This window comes from Lacerta agilis, chromosome 9 (genome assembly GCF_009819535.1).
Source record: "Lacerta agilis isolate rLacAgi1 chromosome 9, rLacAgi1.pri, whole genome shotgun sequence".
Lineage (NCBI taxonomy): Eukaryota > Metazoa > Chordata > Lepidosauria > Squamata > Lacertidae > Lacerta > Lacerta agilis.
In genome coordinates, this window is record NC_046320.1 from 3,524,585 (window position 1) to 3,545,148 (window position 20,564).

Below are 20,564 nucleotides of genomic sequence, written 5' to 3' on the forward strand. Positions count from 1 at the left end.
AAGGTCCTTGTTAAAAATAGGCTAGGGAGCTTAAAAGTACTTCCTCCATTTAAACACGCCAGCATTTATTTCATGATAGGCCCTCAGATATCGCCTAGGCGTTGCGGGTTTTTTTGCATGAGGAAGGTCCCGGACTCAACCCGCGCTGGTGGCGCCTCCAGGTAGGGATGGGGGGAGAGGAGAGACAGCCGCTGCCTGAAACCCTGCAGACAGGACCGAGCCAGAGGGACTTCGGATGTTCCCCTGCTCCACGGTGGAAGGACCAGAGAGAGAGAGAGAGAGAGGAAATCCCTTTCCGACAAAGCAGCCGCTGGATCGAGGAATGCCAGAGTCTGCCTTGCTCCAGGGTCTGCATGCGGGAGTCTATGCAAGAGTTTGCACAAGCGGCCGACGTGACGCGACAGGAAGCTGCTGCTGCAAGACGAAGCTCCCTCCTGCCCTGCCTAAAATGCCTGGCAGGATTTTGCCTTGAGGAGGAAGAGAAGAGCCGGCGAGGAGCCGCAAGCAAGGGACGATTCTTCTCGCCCGCTGCCGGGGAAGGGCCGCCGAGGTCTGGTATTCAATGCAGCTGCCCGCTGCTGCCCACCGCTCAAGTCTCGACTGTGCAGGAGGTTTGCCCAGCCAGCAGGAAGGGAAGTGCATTTAGGGTGGCACCTGAAAGCCCACCTTTGCACTCCAGGGATTCACTGCTGGGCAAGTGCCAAGTGCGGGCTGCGCTTTGCCTTGCTTGGCATGCCCATGCTCAGGTGCCAGGGAAAGCTTCCTTCGTCTGGGCGCTGGCATTAAAATGCTCACAAGCGATGAACAAAACAGCCTCTGCCACAGCAGCGGCATAAAGTCTTAACAAATGTGACCGGGAAGTGGAAGAGTCGTGGAGAGCTGCTGTTAATGCGCAGGAGCAGATGCGAGGAAAATAGGTGCCAGTCTGTCTTACCTGCTGGCCTGGCTGGACTTCGTGCAGCCTTAAACCGGTGCGTGTTTACCGGGCAGCGAGACCTGCTAGGTGCAGTGAAACAAATGTTCAGCTAAGCCTGCAGAGAACTGAAGGATGCCTCCCTTCTCTAGCATCCTCCACACCCCTCTCCCATCACTCACAATGTACAGGGCGCATTTTTAGCTGTTGTATATTCAGGTGAACTCTCGTTTGCCAATTTCAGTTTTTAAACACCTTGGCATCTCGGGCAGAGACACTGTGGGCAGTGTTAGAAACTCGGGTATATAAGCTCAACACCAAATGGGCTCCTTAAAGCAAGGTTGCAGTTGCCAAAATGGAATGTCCAGTAAGTTGCCCCCCCCCAAATGATGGACTGAGTATCATTGATTATCAGTTAAATATCTGGGTGGTTCAGATGACAACCTTGAGCTCAGTTAAGAGCCTCGAGAACTGAAAGAAGAAAAGTCACTTGATCCAGGGACAGTCCACGTGTATATTGGCTTATTCCTACCTCACAGGAGGAGACCTGAAGGCAGCTGCAAATGTCCACCTTCCTCCTGAAATGTTAGCCATGCGTTATACCATGGGTAGGCAACCTAAGGCCCGGGACCAGATCTGGCCCAGTCGCCTTTAAATCCAACCCGCGGACAGTCCAGGAATCAGTTATTACATGAGTAGAATGTGTCCTTTTATTTAAAATGCATCTCTAGTTGAGGTGTGCTGCCCCACACTCACTGACTTCCCTGTATGGGGAAACAGGAGACTCCTCTGTTGAAACAGTGCTTCTCATCTGTGATTGTGATTATGCTTAAAATAGATATTTAAAATTTTGATTAATTGGGAGTATCTTTTTAGTTGAGTAAAAGACTCTTCAAATCTGACCATTTTGCTGATTAAATATTGCCGCTCTTGTTGCTGCTCCTTGATGCAGGACTGTCCCCTTGGCTTCCCCATCTTCCAGAAGCATGGCAAACTATGCTTTGGCAATGTGCTCACGTGGCTTATTCTGCAGTATTATTACTTCCAGGCTCACCGGGATTGTTCCTGTCCTCCCTTATTGCATCTTGCATGGATGATAGGAACAAGGCCTTGCTCTCGAACATCTGCTCACTTCTGTTTAATTTAGTGGCACTTTATTTCCTTGTAAGTGCTGAAAATGTCACCCTTGGGTGCAGTCTCCCTGCCTTGTGCCTAATGCCACCATCCCACAGGATCAGTGCTGGTAAGGGAAGGGATTTGATATGGCTGTTAATCTCTCTCTAAGCATTTGTCAGAGGCATGCCCAAGTGGACAGCATTTTGTAAAACAGGAAACCATTTAAAATTTTGGATTAAGAAATCGTTTTATAACATACGCCATTTTGTAAAACGTTACTTCATTGTCGCCAGTGCACTGTACACACAAAGTTCTGCTTCATGAGATGCTATGTATTTTTAAATTTTATTTTAGGTAATTAAGGCATATCCTAGCATGGATGCTGTTGTGAGCCACAGCTGTCACCTTCTCCAGCAGCTACATGAGCAACGCATTCAAGGCCTTCTCTGTGACTGCATGTTGGTGGTCAAAGGTGTTTGTTTCAAAGCACATAAAAATGTGTTAGCTGCTTTCAGCCAGTACTTCAGGTATGTTAATGAAAACCCTTCAGTGAAAGCAATTAACAGTGAAGTTTAGGCCACAAACTCTGGCATACTTACCCAGAAGCCTCAGTGGGATTTGCTTCTGATTACAAATGTATAGGAGTGTTATTTTCCTTATAAAGTAGTTGTGCTGATACACACAGGTCTAGGAAACAAGTGAAAAGCGTAGACATGGAAATTGGGCCAGACATCAATGCTCGGCACATATGGTGTCACTGGTTAATACACATGGAGATTTCTCACAATCCCAATGAGGCTTGTGATAGCCCCAAACACTTCTGACACACTCCTCTCTGTGTGTGTCACTGTATGTGAGAACTGACGATGGATGGATGGATTGACTAGATTCTGAAAATACTTACAGTACAACAGGGGTGCCAACTTAAATAAAATATGGGGGGGGCAAGTAAACCCTGTCCCACATAATCAATCACAAGATGTGACACACCCACACACACACCATTTGAATGGCAATGCCCATCAACTTTGGGGGGGCAGCCCTCTCAAATATTTTATTAGGGGGCAAAGACCCCCCCCCCCAGCCCCTAGAAGTTGGCTCCTACGGAATCCAGAATGTTTGTGTGTTGTAGCCTAAATTACTATTTTATTTATATATTTTTGCTATGAGGACTGGCAGTTTTAAATATTTGTATGCATTTGAAAGAGTTGTGCTTTTTCTCTCTCCTAGGACCCTGTTCCAAAATTCCTCAGGTCATAAGAATGATGTGTTGTACTTGGATATTAAAAATGTCGGCGGCATTGGCCAGATCTTGGACTACATGTATACATCTCATCTTGAACTCAGTCAGGACAATGTGCAAACGTTATTGGATATTGCACAGTGTCTGCAGGTGCAGAATGTCTTGAACATGTGCCGCACCTTTTTAAAAAGCCACACGGGGGTAGAGCAGCCAGCCGGTGTGCCTTGCAGCAGTGCCTTCTCATTGCAAAACGCTTTGGCTGAAGATACAAACGGTGAGAGTTATGGCGCTAATTTACTGCCTGCAGGTTCATCGACTGTGGAGCCGTGTAAAGTCTTGAATAACTATAACCCACATGGGCCGCAGCCTGTTTCACCTCACGTCTCACCTGGTGATGGAACCAAAGAGAAACGGGGTTCCGTGGATGCTAATTGCACAGATCTCTCACTTAAGCAGCCAAATTGTCACTACAAACTCCGTAACTTTTATAGCAAACAGTTCTACAAGCAAACCACTTGTCCCGGCAACAAGAGATCACCAGAGCCATCTTTTGATTTCAGTCCCTCCGCAGAGCAAAGCACGGCCAAGGAGGCACCATCCTGCACTGTCGGTCCTTCTGAATGTGTTTTGGAATCATCTGATCACTTACCAGCAAACTTCCTGGTTCAGCCCTTAAATGAGTGTCCCGAGGATCAAGAGTCGGAAGGCGCGTCTTTACAGCCGGTCAAAGAGATGAGGCTTAAAAAGGCCGTGCATCTTAAGAAACTGAATTTTCTAAGGTCTCAAAAGTCCCCCGAACAATCTTCTGTGCTTAAAATTGCTGGTGGCGAGTTTGCAAGGGAAAGTGAGGTGGAGAGCCAGAGTAGCACACAAAGGGCAAATACCAATGCTCTTGAAGGAAAAGAAGTCAAACGTCTAGTGAGTTCAGAATGCCTGGAGGGAAATGTTGAACTTGAGGCATCTCAGGAAGCTTCTGAGGCAGGCGGCCAGTTACAGACTTCCCTGCCGGAGAGGCAGTATCCTTGTGGATTGTGTGGGAAAGCTTTTAAACACCCGAGCAACCTGGAGCTGCACATAAGGTCTCATACAGGTACAGTCACTGAACATTTATCTAGGCTAACTATTAATTAGAATCTAGTCTTCGCAGCTAAAAGGGCACAGGGCACCTGCTACTCTGCTAAGGCCAGCCCATCAGGTGCGCTTTCTGTGGAAAAGCAGGCTGTATATTTATTCTTTGCCATATAGTTATGGGTGTCCCTTATAAAAGCAATGTGATGGCTAGTCTGTGTCTGATATTTATGTTTATTAACACCCGCAAAAGAAAAGATAGTTTGCAAAATAAAAATTAAAAATGCTGCTTCCTATATTTTCCTTTTCCCGTTCTGCCTGTGTGATCTGACTCTGTCACTTTTACAGTGAGGCTAAAATGCTTATGGAACCAGGTCATCCCACCAGATTGGGGGGGGGGCTGTTTTTAGGATTTGGGAGGCTGCTGAAGATTATAGTTCTGTGCCCACTTAGTTGTAAGTCCCATTAAACGCAGTAGCAGTTACTTCTGAGTAAACATGTACAGGGTCATTGTAAGATTTTCAGTGGCTGCTCATGAGCAACCAGCCTGACCCCGAGGTTTCTGAAACTAGGTTTCTTTATTGTGCAGCTATAAAAATAGACGTCCAGCTCATCCTTCGGCAGAGTCCGGGAATGACCCCTTCCGGTTCTTTGCCCAGCATAAAAGCCGCGGGATGCGGAACCCCCGCCTACCCCCTCTGCATCCTTCCCCCCTGCGCAAGTGGGGAGACGGAAGAGGTGCCTCCCCTCCGGTCCCTGCTTGGTGCGCGGGCTCTCCTTCCCTGTCCGAGCCCTGACTCCTACTTCCCGGTCGCATCTCTCCCTCCCCACTAGAGGGATCACTGCCTTCCTCAATGGAGGAAGATGAATTGCTCAGCAGTTGAGGCGGGGGCTCGCGATACCGATAAAGCCCTGGCAACTCCTTGCCTTGAGGCAAAGGCAGCCCCCTGACAGTCATGTTGTAAGTCATCTCACCTCCTGCCACACCTGACTAAAACACAACAGTATTGAGCTTCCTTAGGGTTTTCCCGAGAAATGATGCAAGCAGAAACAATGTAAGATAGGAATACCAGCCATTACCTAAATAATGGTGAGGCACTATTTGCAAGGTACATAATACCGTATTTTTTGCTCCATAAGACGCACTTTTTTCCTCCTGAAAAGTAAGGGGAAATACCTGTGCGTCTTATGGAGCGAATGGTGGTCCCTGGAGCTGAATTGCCCAGGGGCCAAAAGCAGATTGTGCTTTTTATTTTACAAAGAGAAAGGGGAGTGTTGAAAGGACCCCGCTCAGCAGCTGATCAGCAAGAGATCTGGAGAGAGATAAGAGTCCCTGCTCCCTTTCAGCCACGCCCTCCTTTGTTGAATGTGCTGCAGAGGGAGGTTGTTTGTTTCCCCAGGACATGTGACTGGTTGATTAGATTATCTGTCTGCAAACAGTAGAAATGGCTCCCTTTCCTTAAGATTTTTTCAGAAATGTGAGTTAAACCCCATAAAAATGGGGCTTTTCCTCTTTGCTTTCCCCCCTTTGCAAAAGGAGCTTTGCTTTTCCCCCTTTACAAAAAAAGCTGCAAAACCTTTAGCTGATCCTAAAAAAAACAAAAAACCAGGGCTTTTCCCTTTGCAAAAAAGCTTTGCAAAAAAGCTGCAAAACCTTTAGCTGATCCTAAAAAAGGCCTTTTGCCTTTGCAAAAACAGCTGCAAAACTTTTAGCTGATCCTGAAAAAAAAACCAAAAAAAAACACACCCAGGGCTTTTAGAGGAGGAAAACAAGAAAAATATTTTTTCCCTTGTTTCCTCCTCTAAAAATGAGGTGCGCCCTATGGTCCGGTGCGTCCAATGGAGCGAAAAATACGGTATTTTAAAGATGGTATGCTCAAGCTAGGGTAAGCACTCAGGGCCTGTTGATTTCAAAAGAAAAGTTAAGCCTGTGCTTATTCCACCCCCCCCCCCAGGTGAGTGGAATTTAAAGCTGGTTGGATTTGTGCCCAGTGCATATGAAATTGCTTAGGGCTTTCAAACAATTAGTTGATTAGAAGGTGACTGCTAAAGCAATCCAGTAAAATAATTTATCTGTGGGTTAAACCACAGAGCCTAGGGCTTGCTGATCAGAAGGTTGGCCGTTCGAATCCCCACGACGGGGTGAGCTCCCATTGTTCAGTCCCAGCTCCTGCCCACCTAGCAGTTCGAAAGCACGTCAAAGTGCAAGTAGATAAATAGGTACCACACCGGCAGGAAGATTAACGGCGTTTCTGTGCACTGCTCTGGTTCTCTAGAAGCGGCTTAGTCATGCTGGCCACATGACCCGGAAGCTGTACGTCAGCTCCCTCGGCCAGTAACGCGAGATGAGCGCTGCAATCCCAGAGTCGTCCGCGACTCGACCTAGTGGTCAGGGGTCCCTTTTCCTTTACCCTTCTGGAAGTGGGAGCAACAAACCATGATCCTTGGCTTAGCATTACATCCCAAGCCAGTGATAATAGTTTATCTGCTCCAAGCAAACCTTGGTTGGTAAGCCAACAAGAAACCTTGGCTTCATTAAACCACAATCCCTGGTTGGGATATAGAACACTAAGCCAAGGATTATGGTTTGCAAATAATTACCCAAAGCCACCTGCACATTCCTGGGTAACCATTAATTGTGGCTTACCATGATGTGCAAATGAAAATATATTTCAGAAAGTGCATAAATTTTGCATTGCGTCATTTCTTTTAAAACATAAATAAGTAAAGTGAACCAGAAATCCCTGATTCTTGTTTGGCTGAGAAATGCCAGAATTCTTACCTGTCAGTTGATCAAAGAGTTAAAAAGCGAAATGACTACTTGGTGTTTGTGGAAGGAAATGGCTGTAAAATGACTTCAAGATGCTTCCTTCATTCTGATTTATTGTGGAAGCTTGAAGCTCCTGTGCAAAACACACAAAGCTCTCCTGCTCAGAAGAGATTCCCAATCACATCTATTAAGGAGACACTGTTCTGTGATGTGTGTCAGCCTGAGACAAACCACCTTCATTATTAAGTGGAGAGATATTATTATTATTATTTTATTTTTGATTTTCAGCTTTATACATGTCAATAATTTACAAGGCATCTTAACATGCAGAAATAATCACAGTGGTGCCCCGCTAGATGAAAATAATTCGTTCTACGAATTTTTTTGTCTAGCGGTTTTTTTGTCTAGCGAAGCGGCAATGACAGCCGCGCTCGCTAAACGTAAAAAAAAAAGACGAACTTTTTCCGTCTTGCGAAGCAGCCCCATTGACTTTTTCGTCTTGCGGGGCAGCTTCTGCTAGACGAATGCCGTTCGTCTAGCGAGGCATTCGTCTAGTGGGGCACCACTGTAGTACTGTTGAGCAAAGAATCAACAAGGCATTAATTGGGAAGCAGAAATTCTAGAGCTGTTCTTCAAGCTTTTGTGAAAATCCTGTGCTCAGGCGTTTATGCATTATAGTCACTGTGTTTATGGTTTGTAGACAGAAAATGTTACGATTTCCCCTCCAGGAAAAAAAATTAAGCTTAATGTAAAATATAGCTTGCTGGCAACTGTTCCAAAAAATTTTTTTATTTGCCAGCTTCAAACTTCTGTACAGCACAAAACATTATTGCTTCTTCTTTTAGGTGAGAAGCCATTTGAATGTAACGTTTGTGGCAAATGTTTTTCACAGGTAGGTATTTTGAGTCTGCTTTTGTTGACATGCCACCCACCAAGTTGACGGTCACTCACTGACTCCCATTGCAATATGTGCAGTCCTGTAGGAACTATGGAGAAGAATGTTTTCCATCTCTTTAATACTTAAAAAATCAACATGTTTTTCTGCTCCCCATCCCCATCCTCCTTGAGCTTAATGTTGAGATGTTTTTGAGAGCATTAGTCATCCAAGATATTCAGGTCTGGAAAAAAACATTAGGTCCATGAAATCCAGCTCCAGCTAATTTCTCAGTCATAAATATGATCCTGTTATTATTTTTCTGAGCGGGATTCAGATTCGATCATACGATTGGACTCGGGGCTCTGAGGCCTGGTACAATGATACCGCTGTCCCCTTGCTCTAGAGTTGACCCTTCCCCTATAGCAAAATTACAACAAGGAGGTATACAAGTCCCAGCAAGGGGCTTTTCATGCAGGTAAGAGATTAAGAAACCTCTTCTCGCCCATAACTTCAAACAAAAGCACAATAATGCTCTGGTGTGTGTGTGTGGGGGGGGAGTCAGGGAGTTTACCCCTCTGGCGTACGCACAATACATGTTGGAAACTTTCGGCTCAAGAAAATTGCCAGCCTCTAGTCTTTGGATCATCAACTGATGGCACGGTGTCTGCAAAAGCCTTCATTGGTGCCCCAGGGAAGGGGGTACAGATTCTGAGCTTTACTTAAAAAAAAAAGGAAGTCTCTAGTCCTCCTAGAAAGTAAGTTCTGAAACAAAACATGTAGGTTAGGGTTGCCATATTTCAAAAAGTAAAAACCAGGACACCCCAAAAGTTGTTGAGGAAGGTTTTAGGGAAACCCCCATAATTGTTGAGCTTTTTTAAGCAAACCCCAAAGTTATTGAGCAGATATATATATATAAATAGATATATATATATATATATATATACACACACACACACACACATACATATAAACACACACTCTGTATATTCTGGCGTATAAGACTACTTTTTAATCCAGGAAAATCTTCTCAAAAGTCGGGGGTCGTCTTATACGCCGGGGGAGAATCTGCGTCCGAGTATATCTCAAACTCTATATTTTAACTGGAAAAGTTGGGGGTCATGTTATACGCCCAGTCGTCTTATACACCGGAAAATACGGCGCACACACACACATACAAAAATCCAAAAACAAATACCAACCACAATTTTTAGATTGCTTTTCCTAAGATCCAGGACAAAGCGCGAGCTTTCGGAAATTCCCCCTGGACATCAATTCTGCCGTTGAAATCCCATTAATGTCTGGGAAAATCCGAACATATGGAAGCCCTAGTGTAGGTACCCTTCTAAGTGATTTCTGTGAAATAAACCAGCCTGGCTGCTCCTGCCTGCCAGTGTTTTTGTCCAGTGACTAAAGGCAGAGCAGTGATTGATATGTGAGTTGGTTTGACACCAGGCAATAGGAATTCCAGGCTTCCTAAACTGCTCTTTGTTTCCCCTCCATTCATTGAACTTGTCAATATTGCAAGCATGGGAATCTCCGTAGTTTATCCTTCCTTCCTTTCCGGCAACCACAATTAATATTAATGTGGCTTGAGATATGGTAGTTCCTAGAAGTTATTTTCTGCAAATACTACACAGGTGGTGCAGGTGTGTGTTAAAAATAATCTTTCTCCTCCAAAAAGGCAAATGTGAAAACATTGCAAAGAAACTTAGGCACTCATTCAGAATTTGCAGTTTACTTAACTTGAGCTACAACTGTCTACATGTCTACTCAGAAGTAAGTCTTTGTGATTAATGGGGCTTGTTCCCAGAGAAAAAAGGGAACAGGGTGGCAGGATTTGGCTTATGGTTGACAATGAGGAAGGAGGGAAGAGTTATTCTGCCTTTAACAGCTGTATGGAATATTCAACAGGTTCAGCAATTTCTTGTATGGAAACAGAATTTCGGGCAAAGCTTCGCCATGACTGTACTTCTTCTGTTTTTGTGTTATGCCTCCATGGCAGCCAATTTGTGACTGGGGAGCCCCTAGCATTCTCTCAAAATTCAACATGTGCCGCTGGACCAAACATTTGGCGACCCCCAGTGTAGTCTAAATAGCAGCACTGATCCTACTAGCAGGAGACTTCGTTTTTGAAGTGTTGCATAGTTCAGTAAAGTGCAGTCCTCATTTCCAGTCGTAAACTTTTACCAATATCACCTATGCGATTAGTTCGGCTGCTGAAAGTGTTTCTTCTCTTTGTAGGCGGGTAATCTTCAAACGCATTTACGGCGGCACTCTGGTGAAAAACCTTACATCTGTGAAATCTGTGGGAAAAGGTTTGCCTTTCGTTTTTTTTTTTTTAAATGTGTATTTATTTTTTCCGTTACAAAATAAATAATTTTTTTTCGTTACATGCATAAATCATAAAACAGGACCGAAAACGGGTCTTTAGAGGAGGGTAAAATGCTAAACGTATTATTTTACAGGACAGTACATAACAATGGGCAGGGACGCGGGTGGCGCTGTGGGTTAAACCACAGAGCCTAGGGCTTGCTGATCAGAAGGTTGGCGGTTCGAATCCCCGTGACGGGGTGAGCTCCCGTTGCTCGGTCCCAGCTCCTGCCAACTTAGCAGTTTGAAAGCATGTCAAGTGCAAGTAAATAGGTATCGCTCCAGCGGGAAGGTAAACGGGGTTTCCATGCGCTGCTCTGCTTCTCCAGAAGTGACTTAGTCATGCTGGCCACATGACCCAGAAACTGTACGCCGGCTCCCTTGGCCAGTAAAGCGAGATGAGCGCCGCAACTGGACCTAGTGGTCAGGGGTCCCTTTACCTTTTACATAATAATGAGGTAGTTACATTAAACCAGTTCAATGAATTCTTCAATAAATCAACTTGGAAAATATAGAATAATAGGAATGAGCTCATGAGTAGTGCCACACTGAGCTGTCGATTTACGTTAAGAAGTTCTGCACCATATTGCAATATATGTTGCAGGTATTTCTCATCCGTGTGTTGTTTTATTTGTACGTATATCTAATAAAATTATGTCATGCAGTGTAAAAATCATCTTTTCCCCCCTCTCCCCTTGCAAATTTTGTGACATTTCCATTACAGCTGTTTGCCAGACTATATTCCATGCCAATGATGAAAAAATAAATATTCATTAATTGTAAGGTTTTCCAGGTTCTGGCTACTACCGTTCTAGCTGCTGTTAATAGATGTGTTATTAATTCTTTACTTCTTAATTGGTCCATATCATTCATGTATGTGTGTGTGTGGGGGAGAGAGAGAGAGAGATATTATTATTATTATTATTATTATTATTATTAATTAAATTTGTATACTGTCCTATACCCACAGGTCTAAGGGCAATTCAGTGGGATTGTCTGAGCTGTAACCTGAGAGATCTCTTTTAAAACTTTCTTCTTTTTTTTTATAAGAATTTATTGGTTTTACAACAAACAACATACAAATATAACACCCACATTAACCCACCCCCAACTAGAAATAAACAAATACACAAATACCAATAATTCTTCTTCTTATACTGTAAAAAAAAAAATTTCTTGGTCGAATCTTGGTACAGACTTCCCCTGCCTTTTCACCTTCGGTTCCAATCCCGAATATTACTTTCATAACATCTTATACCATCTTAATCTTAAAAATCCAAATATCTAAAAATTAAAATCAAAAGCTTCCTTTTAACAAATCTTGTTTCATAATAAACAATATTTTCCCATTCTTAACTTAACATAGATCAGATCATGTTATAGCTTAATATTAATTCCATACAAGATTCTGGTTCTTATCCACTTATTTTCAAAATAAATCATAACAAATATCTTCATTCACTGTAACTGCTGTTAGTAACAAAAATTTAGAATACCTCTTTTCTTTCTCTAAAAACTTAAAGTCTTGACACACCGGTTTCAGGTTACCATAAAGCAATCTTTTCCTTTATACCTTAATATCATTCACCCTATCCCCCTTCTGTCCATTTTCTTTGGTCGTCTTGCTCCAGAGCTGCTCCTCGAAGTGTCCTTTTTCTTTACATAACCACAGATCCAGACTAAGTCCAAAGTAGTCCTTGCATAGAACATCAGGGTGCGCACCTTTTCCCCCAGCCTCTCCGGTTCATCATCACATTCTTCTTCTATTTGTAGATATAAACATAAAGTTCTCACCTTCACTCCCAAGCTCTCACCTCGGGAGTTAGTTATAACAATTTTCTCCGTCCTGGGTCTGCCACCCCCAAGGGACGATCCATTACTCCGGAGTAGCCATACCTTTTCATCCTGTTGTTCAATCAGTCCCTTCAGTTCTGTGCCAAGGCTCTCCTCCAATGCAGCCATTTCCTGTACAGTCTCCTCTGTGGGATATAACTTTTTTGACATATGACAGTTCAATATCTCCAATTTTCGGTTGAGCAGTTCCAGTCTCAATAAAATAGTCCTTTCTTCATGGGTCATTTCACAGTTCGTAACCAGGTCAAAAACAAAGCCGAGCATGGCAGAAGCAGGCATAGGTGTCAAGTTACAGTTTCGGTTCTCAGACTTCTCCATCTTGCCAGTAACTTTCCATTCAGTCAAAATCTTTCACGGCCATTTTCCCCGAATCCAGGGTGCAAGAACCAAAAATTTTAAAAAGAGATACTGTCCACCAGTTTAGTCCCCAAAGGGGAAAACCATAAGTCTCACTTATCAAATTTTAAATACTTTGTTGCCATCGCTGTAACAGCAGTCTCTTAAGCTGGTTATTTTCTATCTCGCGAAGGGAAAGAGGCAGGCTCCCTTTCCAAATGTCCCCCAGGTCGTCAACAAGGCACAAAAACAAGTCCGATCCAGTACTCACGACACCGGGATTCTTAAACTCCAACTTTGACAGGTAGAACGTTAACGCACATCGCGGGGGCAACCGCCGCTTCGCGTCCCGGTTGGGGCTTGTCCCCTGAAGCCCGGCTCCGTTTTTCCCTTCACCCCCACTCCCCCTTTACAGGGGGAGCGAGGGAAGGGGACGGAGCCATAGTGGGCATAGCCGGGGAGCCCAGGGTGCGGGACGCTCTTCCCGCACCCTATCGGAGCCCCGCTTAGCGGTAGCGGGGCTCCAACCCCCGGGACGGGCTGGGTCGCCTCGCAGCCGAGGCAACCCACGACCGCTCCGCCATTGCGTCGCCGCCGGAAGTCCTCTTTTAAAACTTTCATTCAAAATTGTTCTGTTTGTGGACGTGTGGTAAAAAGTTTCTATAACTGTGGAGCTCATGAATTACTATTGCGCGGCCAGGCGGAGTCCTCCAAACCCCGGGCAGCCCCTGAGGGAAATTACGACACGTGACAACGTTCTATGGGATTAAATTGGCCACAACTTTATTGATATTCAGATGTAGGAAGACCTTGGCTCAGGCATTGGGCGTTTATCCTTCCCAGCCCCCCAGCCGGGGTTCTGGGTAATTTCAGGGTTATCCAGCATGAGTGGGGAGTGGGCTAACTCTGGAGAACATATGCTCAAGCAGATAGCCCGCCCCCCCAATTTGCCGTCGCTGGAGGGGGAGGGCAGTGACGACCTCTGGGCGTATGGTCAATGCCTCCCCCTGAGACCCCTTTAATGAGCACCCGATTTGATGAGGGGAATGTCCATTACAATACAGAGATGCATTCAGATGTCCTGTTCCCAGCCTGCCAAACTGTGCAACTCTTGTCTGCCTTTGATGGCGGCTTCCTCATTGTCTTAAACCTTTTCAAATGGATGTGGTGGTTTCAAACGACGATTGCAAAACAGGGTTGAATTGTGGCTTTTGATCCTGGTTTGGGAGGGAATTGCTCAGAATGCAGTTTTCTAGTCACAGGAATGGGTTTGAGGAAATCGGGAGGTCTTCTGTTGAGGTCGGAGTGGGAGTTGAGGTAAAGAAGTTCTCGGGCTCATTGGCAGTTTTGATTCATCTGAACACATTGGGAATGTGATGTCTGAATGCGGCCACTGTTATATTACTGCATTAACTGCTCCAGAATTTGGTGAACCTAAATATACACATGGAGACTGGGGTTCTGCATCTCCTCTTCTCCTTTTTCATTTTTAACAATATCGTTAAAACCCTACGGTATTGTTATTGCTTCATTCTGTTTAGCGAGACTGAAAGACGGTCAACTTATGACTGAGTTGAAATGTTATGCAGCCTAAATGATTCGCTAGAGAAGCAGCAGCCCACAGTAGCACCGTTTTAACATTTATATCTGCAGGAGATTTCTGGAAGCATCTGACATGAGATGGTGCTTTATATTTCACAACTGCATCTGTCCAGCACTTTTAGCTTTGAGTATAATCGAGGGCTGAATGTAGCAGCTTCCACTGTGACACTTAGCTCCAATTTGGTCAACTTTGAGCGAGACAAAGCACTGATGTTGTGCTCACAGCACTGCAGGAATGCGGTTGTTTGATCCATCACCTCCTGGTGGGAATCGCAGGTGTGGCCCTTTCCATTTGTGGCATCATGAGAGCCAGAAAAGGACAGACCATGTGGAGGTGCTAAATCGATGTTGCGCTGTGGAACAAGCCCTCCTAGGAAGCCACATACTTGTGCAGATAATTGCACCGACACTTCCAGTTTCAGAATAAGAAGCACAGCTGTGAAATGGCGTATAAGGTTTATAACCAAACTGAAGCGACCTTTTAAACTCCTGTTCCAGGTTTGCTGCATCCGGAGATGTCCAGCGCCACATCATTATTCACACTGGAGAAAAGCCTCACCTGTGTGATATTTGTGGTCGAGGTGAGTTGGAGCATATCCTCGAGGTGGAATCGTTGGGGCTGGGCCACAGTTCAGCAGTGGAACATCTGCTTTGCATGCAGATTGTGCCTGATTCAGTTACTGGCTTCTCCAGGTGGGTGCTGGGAAAGTTTCCTCCCTGGAGCCTGAACAGCCACTTCTAACCTGTGTAGATAAGGCATGAGCTAGATGGAAGAATGGCCTGTCTTACAAAGGAATAATAACAAGTAATAATAATAAAAAACTTTTATTTATATCCCGCCATCCCCAGCCAAAGTCGGGCTCAGGGTGGCTAACATCAGATACATAACATTGGTATAAAATCAAACAATAATTAAATTACCTCCGAAAAACGTCTCAAAATCAGATTAAAGTCTAATTAGATGGCTTTCCACAGGGTTAGGGTTGGGAACAGTAAGTGCTCCACTGAACTGAAATTTCAGCCTTCATGACATAGGAAAACAGCCAAGTGAACAGCTATTTTGGTGGAGGAGGGTCAAGATATTAACAGATATGCATGAAATTTCATATATGAATATATAATCCCTAGTATAGTAAGATAAGACCTTCGGCATTTAAAAAAAATTCAAAAAAATATTGTTCCTTGATAATTTGTCACCCCCTCCATTATGGAACCCGGGGCGGACTGCCCCCCGCCTTTGCTACGCCCCTGCCTCTAGAGGCAACCACTGATCAACGTATGTCAGAATGATGCGCCATCGCGCATGCAGCGCCAAACCTAGAAGTGACCCGGAAATGTCATTAAGAAGAGCATCTAACATTCTCCTTTCCCTTCCCCCACCCCCAACAAACACTCTGTGAGGTGAGTGAGGCTGAGAGACTTCAGAGAAGTGTGACTAGCCCAAGGTCACCCACCAGCTGCATGTGGAGGAGCGGAGAAGCGAACCCGGTTCACCAGAATACTAGTCTACCGCTCTTAACCACTACACCACACTGGCAGCTAAACACGTCGCTAAAAGGGCAGAACGGAGCAGGGCGCACAGAGGCCCGGATTACAACATTGTTGTCAGCTATATACCATGTGGCATAGGTTCCCCTACTTGGTGTCTCTCTCCTCAGCCCAAGCAAACCCCACCCACAACTTGAATCATGGTCCTGCTAGCATGCAGCAGTTGGCAATCTTGTGCCATGACTGGTAGGAGCAGACCTGTCATGCCAAGGGGCTGGTGACTTGCCAGATGTCCAAGAGCTGCATCGGCGTCATGGAGCCATTTTGTTCCTTGCACTCTGTGAGCAACCGTCTTTGTCCTGTGTCTCTGTCCTTCTAGGATTTAGTAACTTCAGCAATTTAAAGGAACACAAGAAGAACCACAGAGTCGAGAAGGTGTTCACCTGCGATGAGTGTGGAAAATCATTTAACATGCCCAGAAAGTTAGTAAAGCACAGGATCAGGCACACTGGAGAGAAACCGTACAGCTGCTCCGCTTGTGGTAAGTCTGTGCTTAAATTTATATATAGGAGTATCATTTATTTGTGTAGCCAAAGCCATTACAAAAAAAATGCATAAAACAGAATAAAATACATTGCACAGTTAAAATAATAATTTAAGCCAGCCTTTCTCAACCTTGGGTCCCCAGATGTTTTTTGGCCTACAACTCCCATGATCCCTAGGGAGCAGGACCAGTGGTCAGGGATGATGGGAGTTGTAGGCCAAAAACATCTGGGGACCCAAGGTTGAGAAAGGCTGGTTTAAACCAAGCATTCTGTCCGGTAAGAGTTTGCTCCCCTGAAAAATTAAATTTTGTCACCCCCACAAATCACCACTCTAAAGATAAAACAAGCCACTTTTTCAAAAGTGTAACGGGACATGCTTAATTTGGAAAAAATAAAATAAATGGTTACACGTGCTTATTTCTTGCTCTTGTGGGTTTTCTGAACACTGAAATAAGGACAACTGATTACAGCAGTTCCTCTTCATAAGACTTTGCTTTGGCAATGTTTTGTTCTCGTGGACTTTCCCACCTAAAATGATAGCCTCTTCACTTTGGCTTAAACAATAAAAATAATTCCACCCACAATAGGAATTAGGGCCGCATGCAAGCTTAGCTTCTGCATTAGCAGACAGGTGAGTTTTAGTGTTGTGCAACAGAGGACTCCAACCAAACTCTGGTGTTATTGGAAACTCATTGTGCAATAGACGGTGCACTCTGTTGTGCAACAAAGCTACCAGTAGCTTGCTTACGCATTCTCTTGTGCAACAGCATTCCGCACAGAACATTTCACCAGTGGAAGAAATTTACCGCATTCTCTACGGCACGCGTGCCAGTGAGCACGCAAAGCCCTCTCTGGTGGCACGTGCACCATTGACCCATTTGAGTAGAGGCGGCTGCCACTGAAGAGCCCTGCCCCCTCCGCCGCTGTTTACCGCCGGTGTGGCCGCCCGGCTCCCCAAACAGACTGCACAGGGCCGGCCCCTGCCCCCTGCAGCTGCCCCTGCCCCAGCTGCCAGGCTGAGTCGGGAAGCGCCACTGACCGCTGTGCACCATCTTCACTGAGAGGCAGCAAGCCAGAGAGCAGGGCTGCACCGTGCCCGGGAACCTGCCTGGCGCACAACCCGTCCTTCAAAGCGGTGCATCCAGCTTCTGGGGCTCCGGCGGAGCGCCACCTGGCCCCGCGCCACCTGGCCCCTTGCCTGAGCCATGTCTTGCCTCCACCTGGGAAGCGGGACGCCTCAAAAGCTAAGCCGGCCCGCGCAGGGTAACTTTGGGCAGCGTGCTTAGAGCGGGGTTCTTAGCTTCACTGGCGGGGACCGCAGCAAACGGTCGCTGCTCCTACGAGAAGTCTCCCCCCCAAAACCCCTCCCCAAAACATCAACTCTGGGGAACCCCACCACCCACCCACCCAAAAAAATGCTCAACAACTCTGGGCACTTTGTGTTGGCACTTTGCGATAAATAAGGGGGTTTTGGGCTGCGGTTTGGGCACTCGGTCTCGAAAAGGTTCGCCACCACTGCTGTATACAGCAGCTATTGCCATTTAACCAATACAGTCGCTATAGGTTGGAGTGATTGCTCAGAAAGATGAATCTCCTTAGCAGACATGCGTCTACAGGTCATTGAACCCTGGAATGATCCTAGAGGTGTAGTCAGCTTGCCTGGAGCACAAATATCAAGGAAAAGGATAGGGTACATGTCTGCGGTGGCAACAGTGACGGTAGGGTCAGTGAGAATCCACACATCATTCTTGTAGGTGTTACGCACTTTTAAGCAGGAAGTATTATTGATCCTGGTGAACTCTTCACTTCTGTATTGTTTTACTGAGGAAGGAAAGTTCTCAGTACAGTCATCTCTTCTTGTGAACGCTTCATGTTGCATTTTTTGGGTTAAGAACGCGGCAAACCCAGAAGTGTTTACTTCCGGGTTTTGCCGGACGCACGTGCGCAGAAGCGTTCTTCGCAGTTTGCGCATGCACAGAAGCGCTCTATCGTGCTTCACGCATGTGCAAAAGCGCCGCTCCGGTTGCGGACTTTTTGGGGTGCGAACGGCACCCCGGAATGGATCGTGTTCGCAACCACAGGTACCACCGTATATAGTTCGTATTCTTATTTTGTATTTTTTCAGTTGTGAACCACCCTGGGGTCTTCGGATGAAAGGTGGTATACAAATTTTAATAATGATGATGATGATAATAATAATAATAATAATAATAATAATAATAATAATAATATATTCCTGAGTGACTTTAACTTAGTGCTGTGTTGAATACATCCCACGGTTATCTAATAGTAATATCTGTTATTGAAAGATATACGATACATTATTTCAACTAAGGAATAATTCATGGGCAAAATAATTAAATGCTCCACTACGTGTAAAATTGATGGACAGTGCAGCCTTAATTTTTTTAAAAAGCTGGTTTCTATAACCTATTGCATATGCCATCAATTGTGAATAACACCCCCCCCAAAAAACCAAGGTCTGTTCTACCCTCTATACTCCTGATGGTCTGTGTTTGTACGTTCTCTTCGAGCGGTATGTATATACAGTATTTATCTTGCTGGTTGAAAACATGCATTTGGGTTATAAAACTGATTTTGTACCTCTTTATAACATATAGTATACTCGTTGCTGATGAAGCCAATTTGGCGAAACAAGGACTGTAATCCGGATAACCTTGTCAGACTACTTTATCAGCCGGTCACGATTTTTGCGTGGTTGGTTTGTATGCCATCAATTGGACACATTTAACAGCACATGGGACCCAGATAACAGCAAACTCCAATAAATACAAACTGTAATTACATTTTAGACACGATAATTACCCATTTGTAACACATGCACAAGACAGCGTTCCACATACACAGCTGATACCCGTTGGAAGAAACCGTTTCCAAATAACCTTTCTTGTTTCATAGGGAAATGCTTTGTGGGCTCTGGCGACTTACGGAGACACATCCGGACTCACACCGGGGAAAAGCCGTATAACTGTGACACCTGCAATAAAGGCTTCAGTCGCTCTGCCGTCTTGCGCCGGCACAAAAAAATCCATTGCAAAGTTGGTAACAGTGGTCCAAATACACTGGATGACTTTCCCCAGACAGTAGAAATATCTGAACTTGAGAAGTCCCAGAGCTCAGACTCATTTCCCCAAGAAATATCCGTAACTTTATTGCCAGTGTCAGTGAAGTTTCCCGCCCACCCAAACGGAGATTCGGCCACTGAATTTGACAGCCCTGGGGCAACATTCCGCAAGGCGCGACCCACCGTGCAACAGGATGAGTGCGCGAACCCACAGAAATTGAGCTTGGATCCTGTTAAACTCTGCAAATCTCAGCAAAGACCTAATCGGATATGCTGTTATAAAGGCGTGGATCTCCCCCCTGAGGACGAACCTCTGCAATCTGGAGGCAGTTCCATGACTCAGACTTGCATGACTACGCTGGGCAGCGGTTGCAGCAGTGAGCCGAGTAGTCGTGCGTCGTCTGCAGAATACAGAAACAACGAAGGGCCGTTTTTCTCCAGCGTGACCCTCTGGGGTTTGGCTATGAAGACACTACAGAACGACAGTGAGCTGGGCCAGTGACATGTTCGCCTTGGGGTTTGTTGTCTTAATAAATGAATAAAAACAAGCATTCGTACCGTGCACTGAACTATTCAAAGTGCTTCCTGTACAATGCTTTATAACCCTCACAACAGTCATATAATATAAGGTCAAATCCCATTATCCTTCTTGGAGTTCCTTCATGGAGTTAACCTGGGACAGCTCAGTCCATAGAGCAGGCGCCAGCAAACTTTTTCAGGGGCCGGTCCACTGTTCCTCAGACCTTGTGGGGGGCCGGACTATTTTTTGCGGGGGGGGGGGGAATGATGCAAGAGCACCACGGGCCCCGGTGGCTGCTTACCTGTGTCTTGCGAGCAGCAGGGACTGGCGGCAGCGGAACGATGAGCGGCACGCAAAAGGGCTCCTGAGAGGGGCTGCTTAAAATGGCGGCCACTCGAGCGCTGCTGCTGCTGCTGGCACCAACAAAGCACAGCCCCCTTCCTCCTCTAGGCAGGGCAGGGAGAAGGCAGGAGGGAGGGAGGGAGGGAGTAGGTGCCGCCACCGCCATGTGAGGGAGAGGGAAAGAACCCACATGCGCTGGCGATCCACGTGGCAATTCCCGAACCGTCCATGGGCCGGATCCAGAAGGCAATTGGGCCTGATCCAGCTCGTGGGCCTTAGTTTGCCTTCCCATGCTGTAGAGCATGAGACTCTTAATCTCAGGGTTGTGGGTTCAATCTCTGCATTGGGCAAAAAGATCCCTTAATTGCAGGGGGTTGGACTAGATGACTTTCAGGTTCCCTTCCAACTCTACAATTCTGTAAACTATAAACTAAA

At 45.6% G+C, this 20,564-nt stretch overlaps 1 protein-coding gene across 1 annotated transcript; it reads left to right on the forward strand.

The window, feature by feature from the left end:
• The first annotated feature begins 536 nt into the window (after positions 1-536).
• ZBTB49 (zinc finger and BTB domain containing 49) lies at positions 537-19,910 on the forward strand. Its single transcript, XM_033160836.1, has 8 exons — positions 537-550; positions 2,384-2,556; positions 3,260-4,362; positions 7,956-8,002; positions 10,229-10,302; positions 14,648-14,730; positions 16,017-16,178; positions 19,102-19,910. Exons 2-8 carry the CDS (start codon positions 2,405-2,407, stop codon positions 19,767-19,769), a joined length of 2,289 nt encoding a protein of 762 aa, XP_033016727.1. The 5' UTR covers positions 537-550; positions 2,384-2,404; the 3' UTR covers positions 19,770-19,910.
• The last annotated feature ends 654 nt before the right edge of the window (positions 19,911-20,564 follow it).

What these genes read in the sequence shown, in the direction of transcription:
- ZBTB49 (XM_033160836.1), top strand. Translation starts at nt 2,405, where the DNA reads ATGGATGCTGTTGTGAGCCACAGCTGTCACCTTCTCCAGCAGCTACAT. An exon ending in GCTTTCAGCCAGTACTTCAG is followed by an intron (nt 2,557 to 3,259) that starts GTATGTTAATGA and finishes TCTCTCTCCTAG; the next exon opens with GACCCTGTTCCAAAATTCCT. An exon ending in GTACAGCTGCTCCGCTTGTG is followed by an intron (nt 16,179 to 19,101) that starts GTAAGTCTGTGC and finishes CTTGTTTCATAG; the next exon opens with GGAAATGCTTTGTGGGCTCT.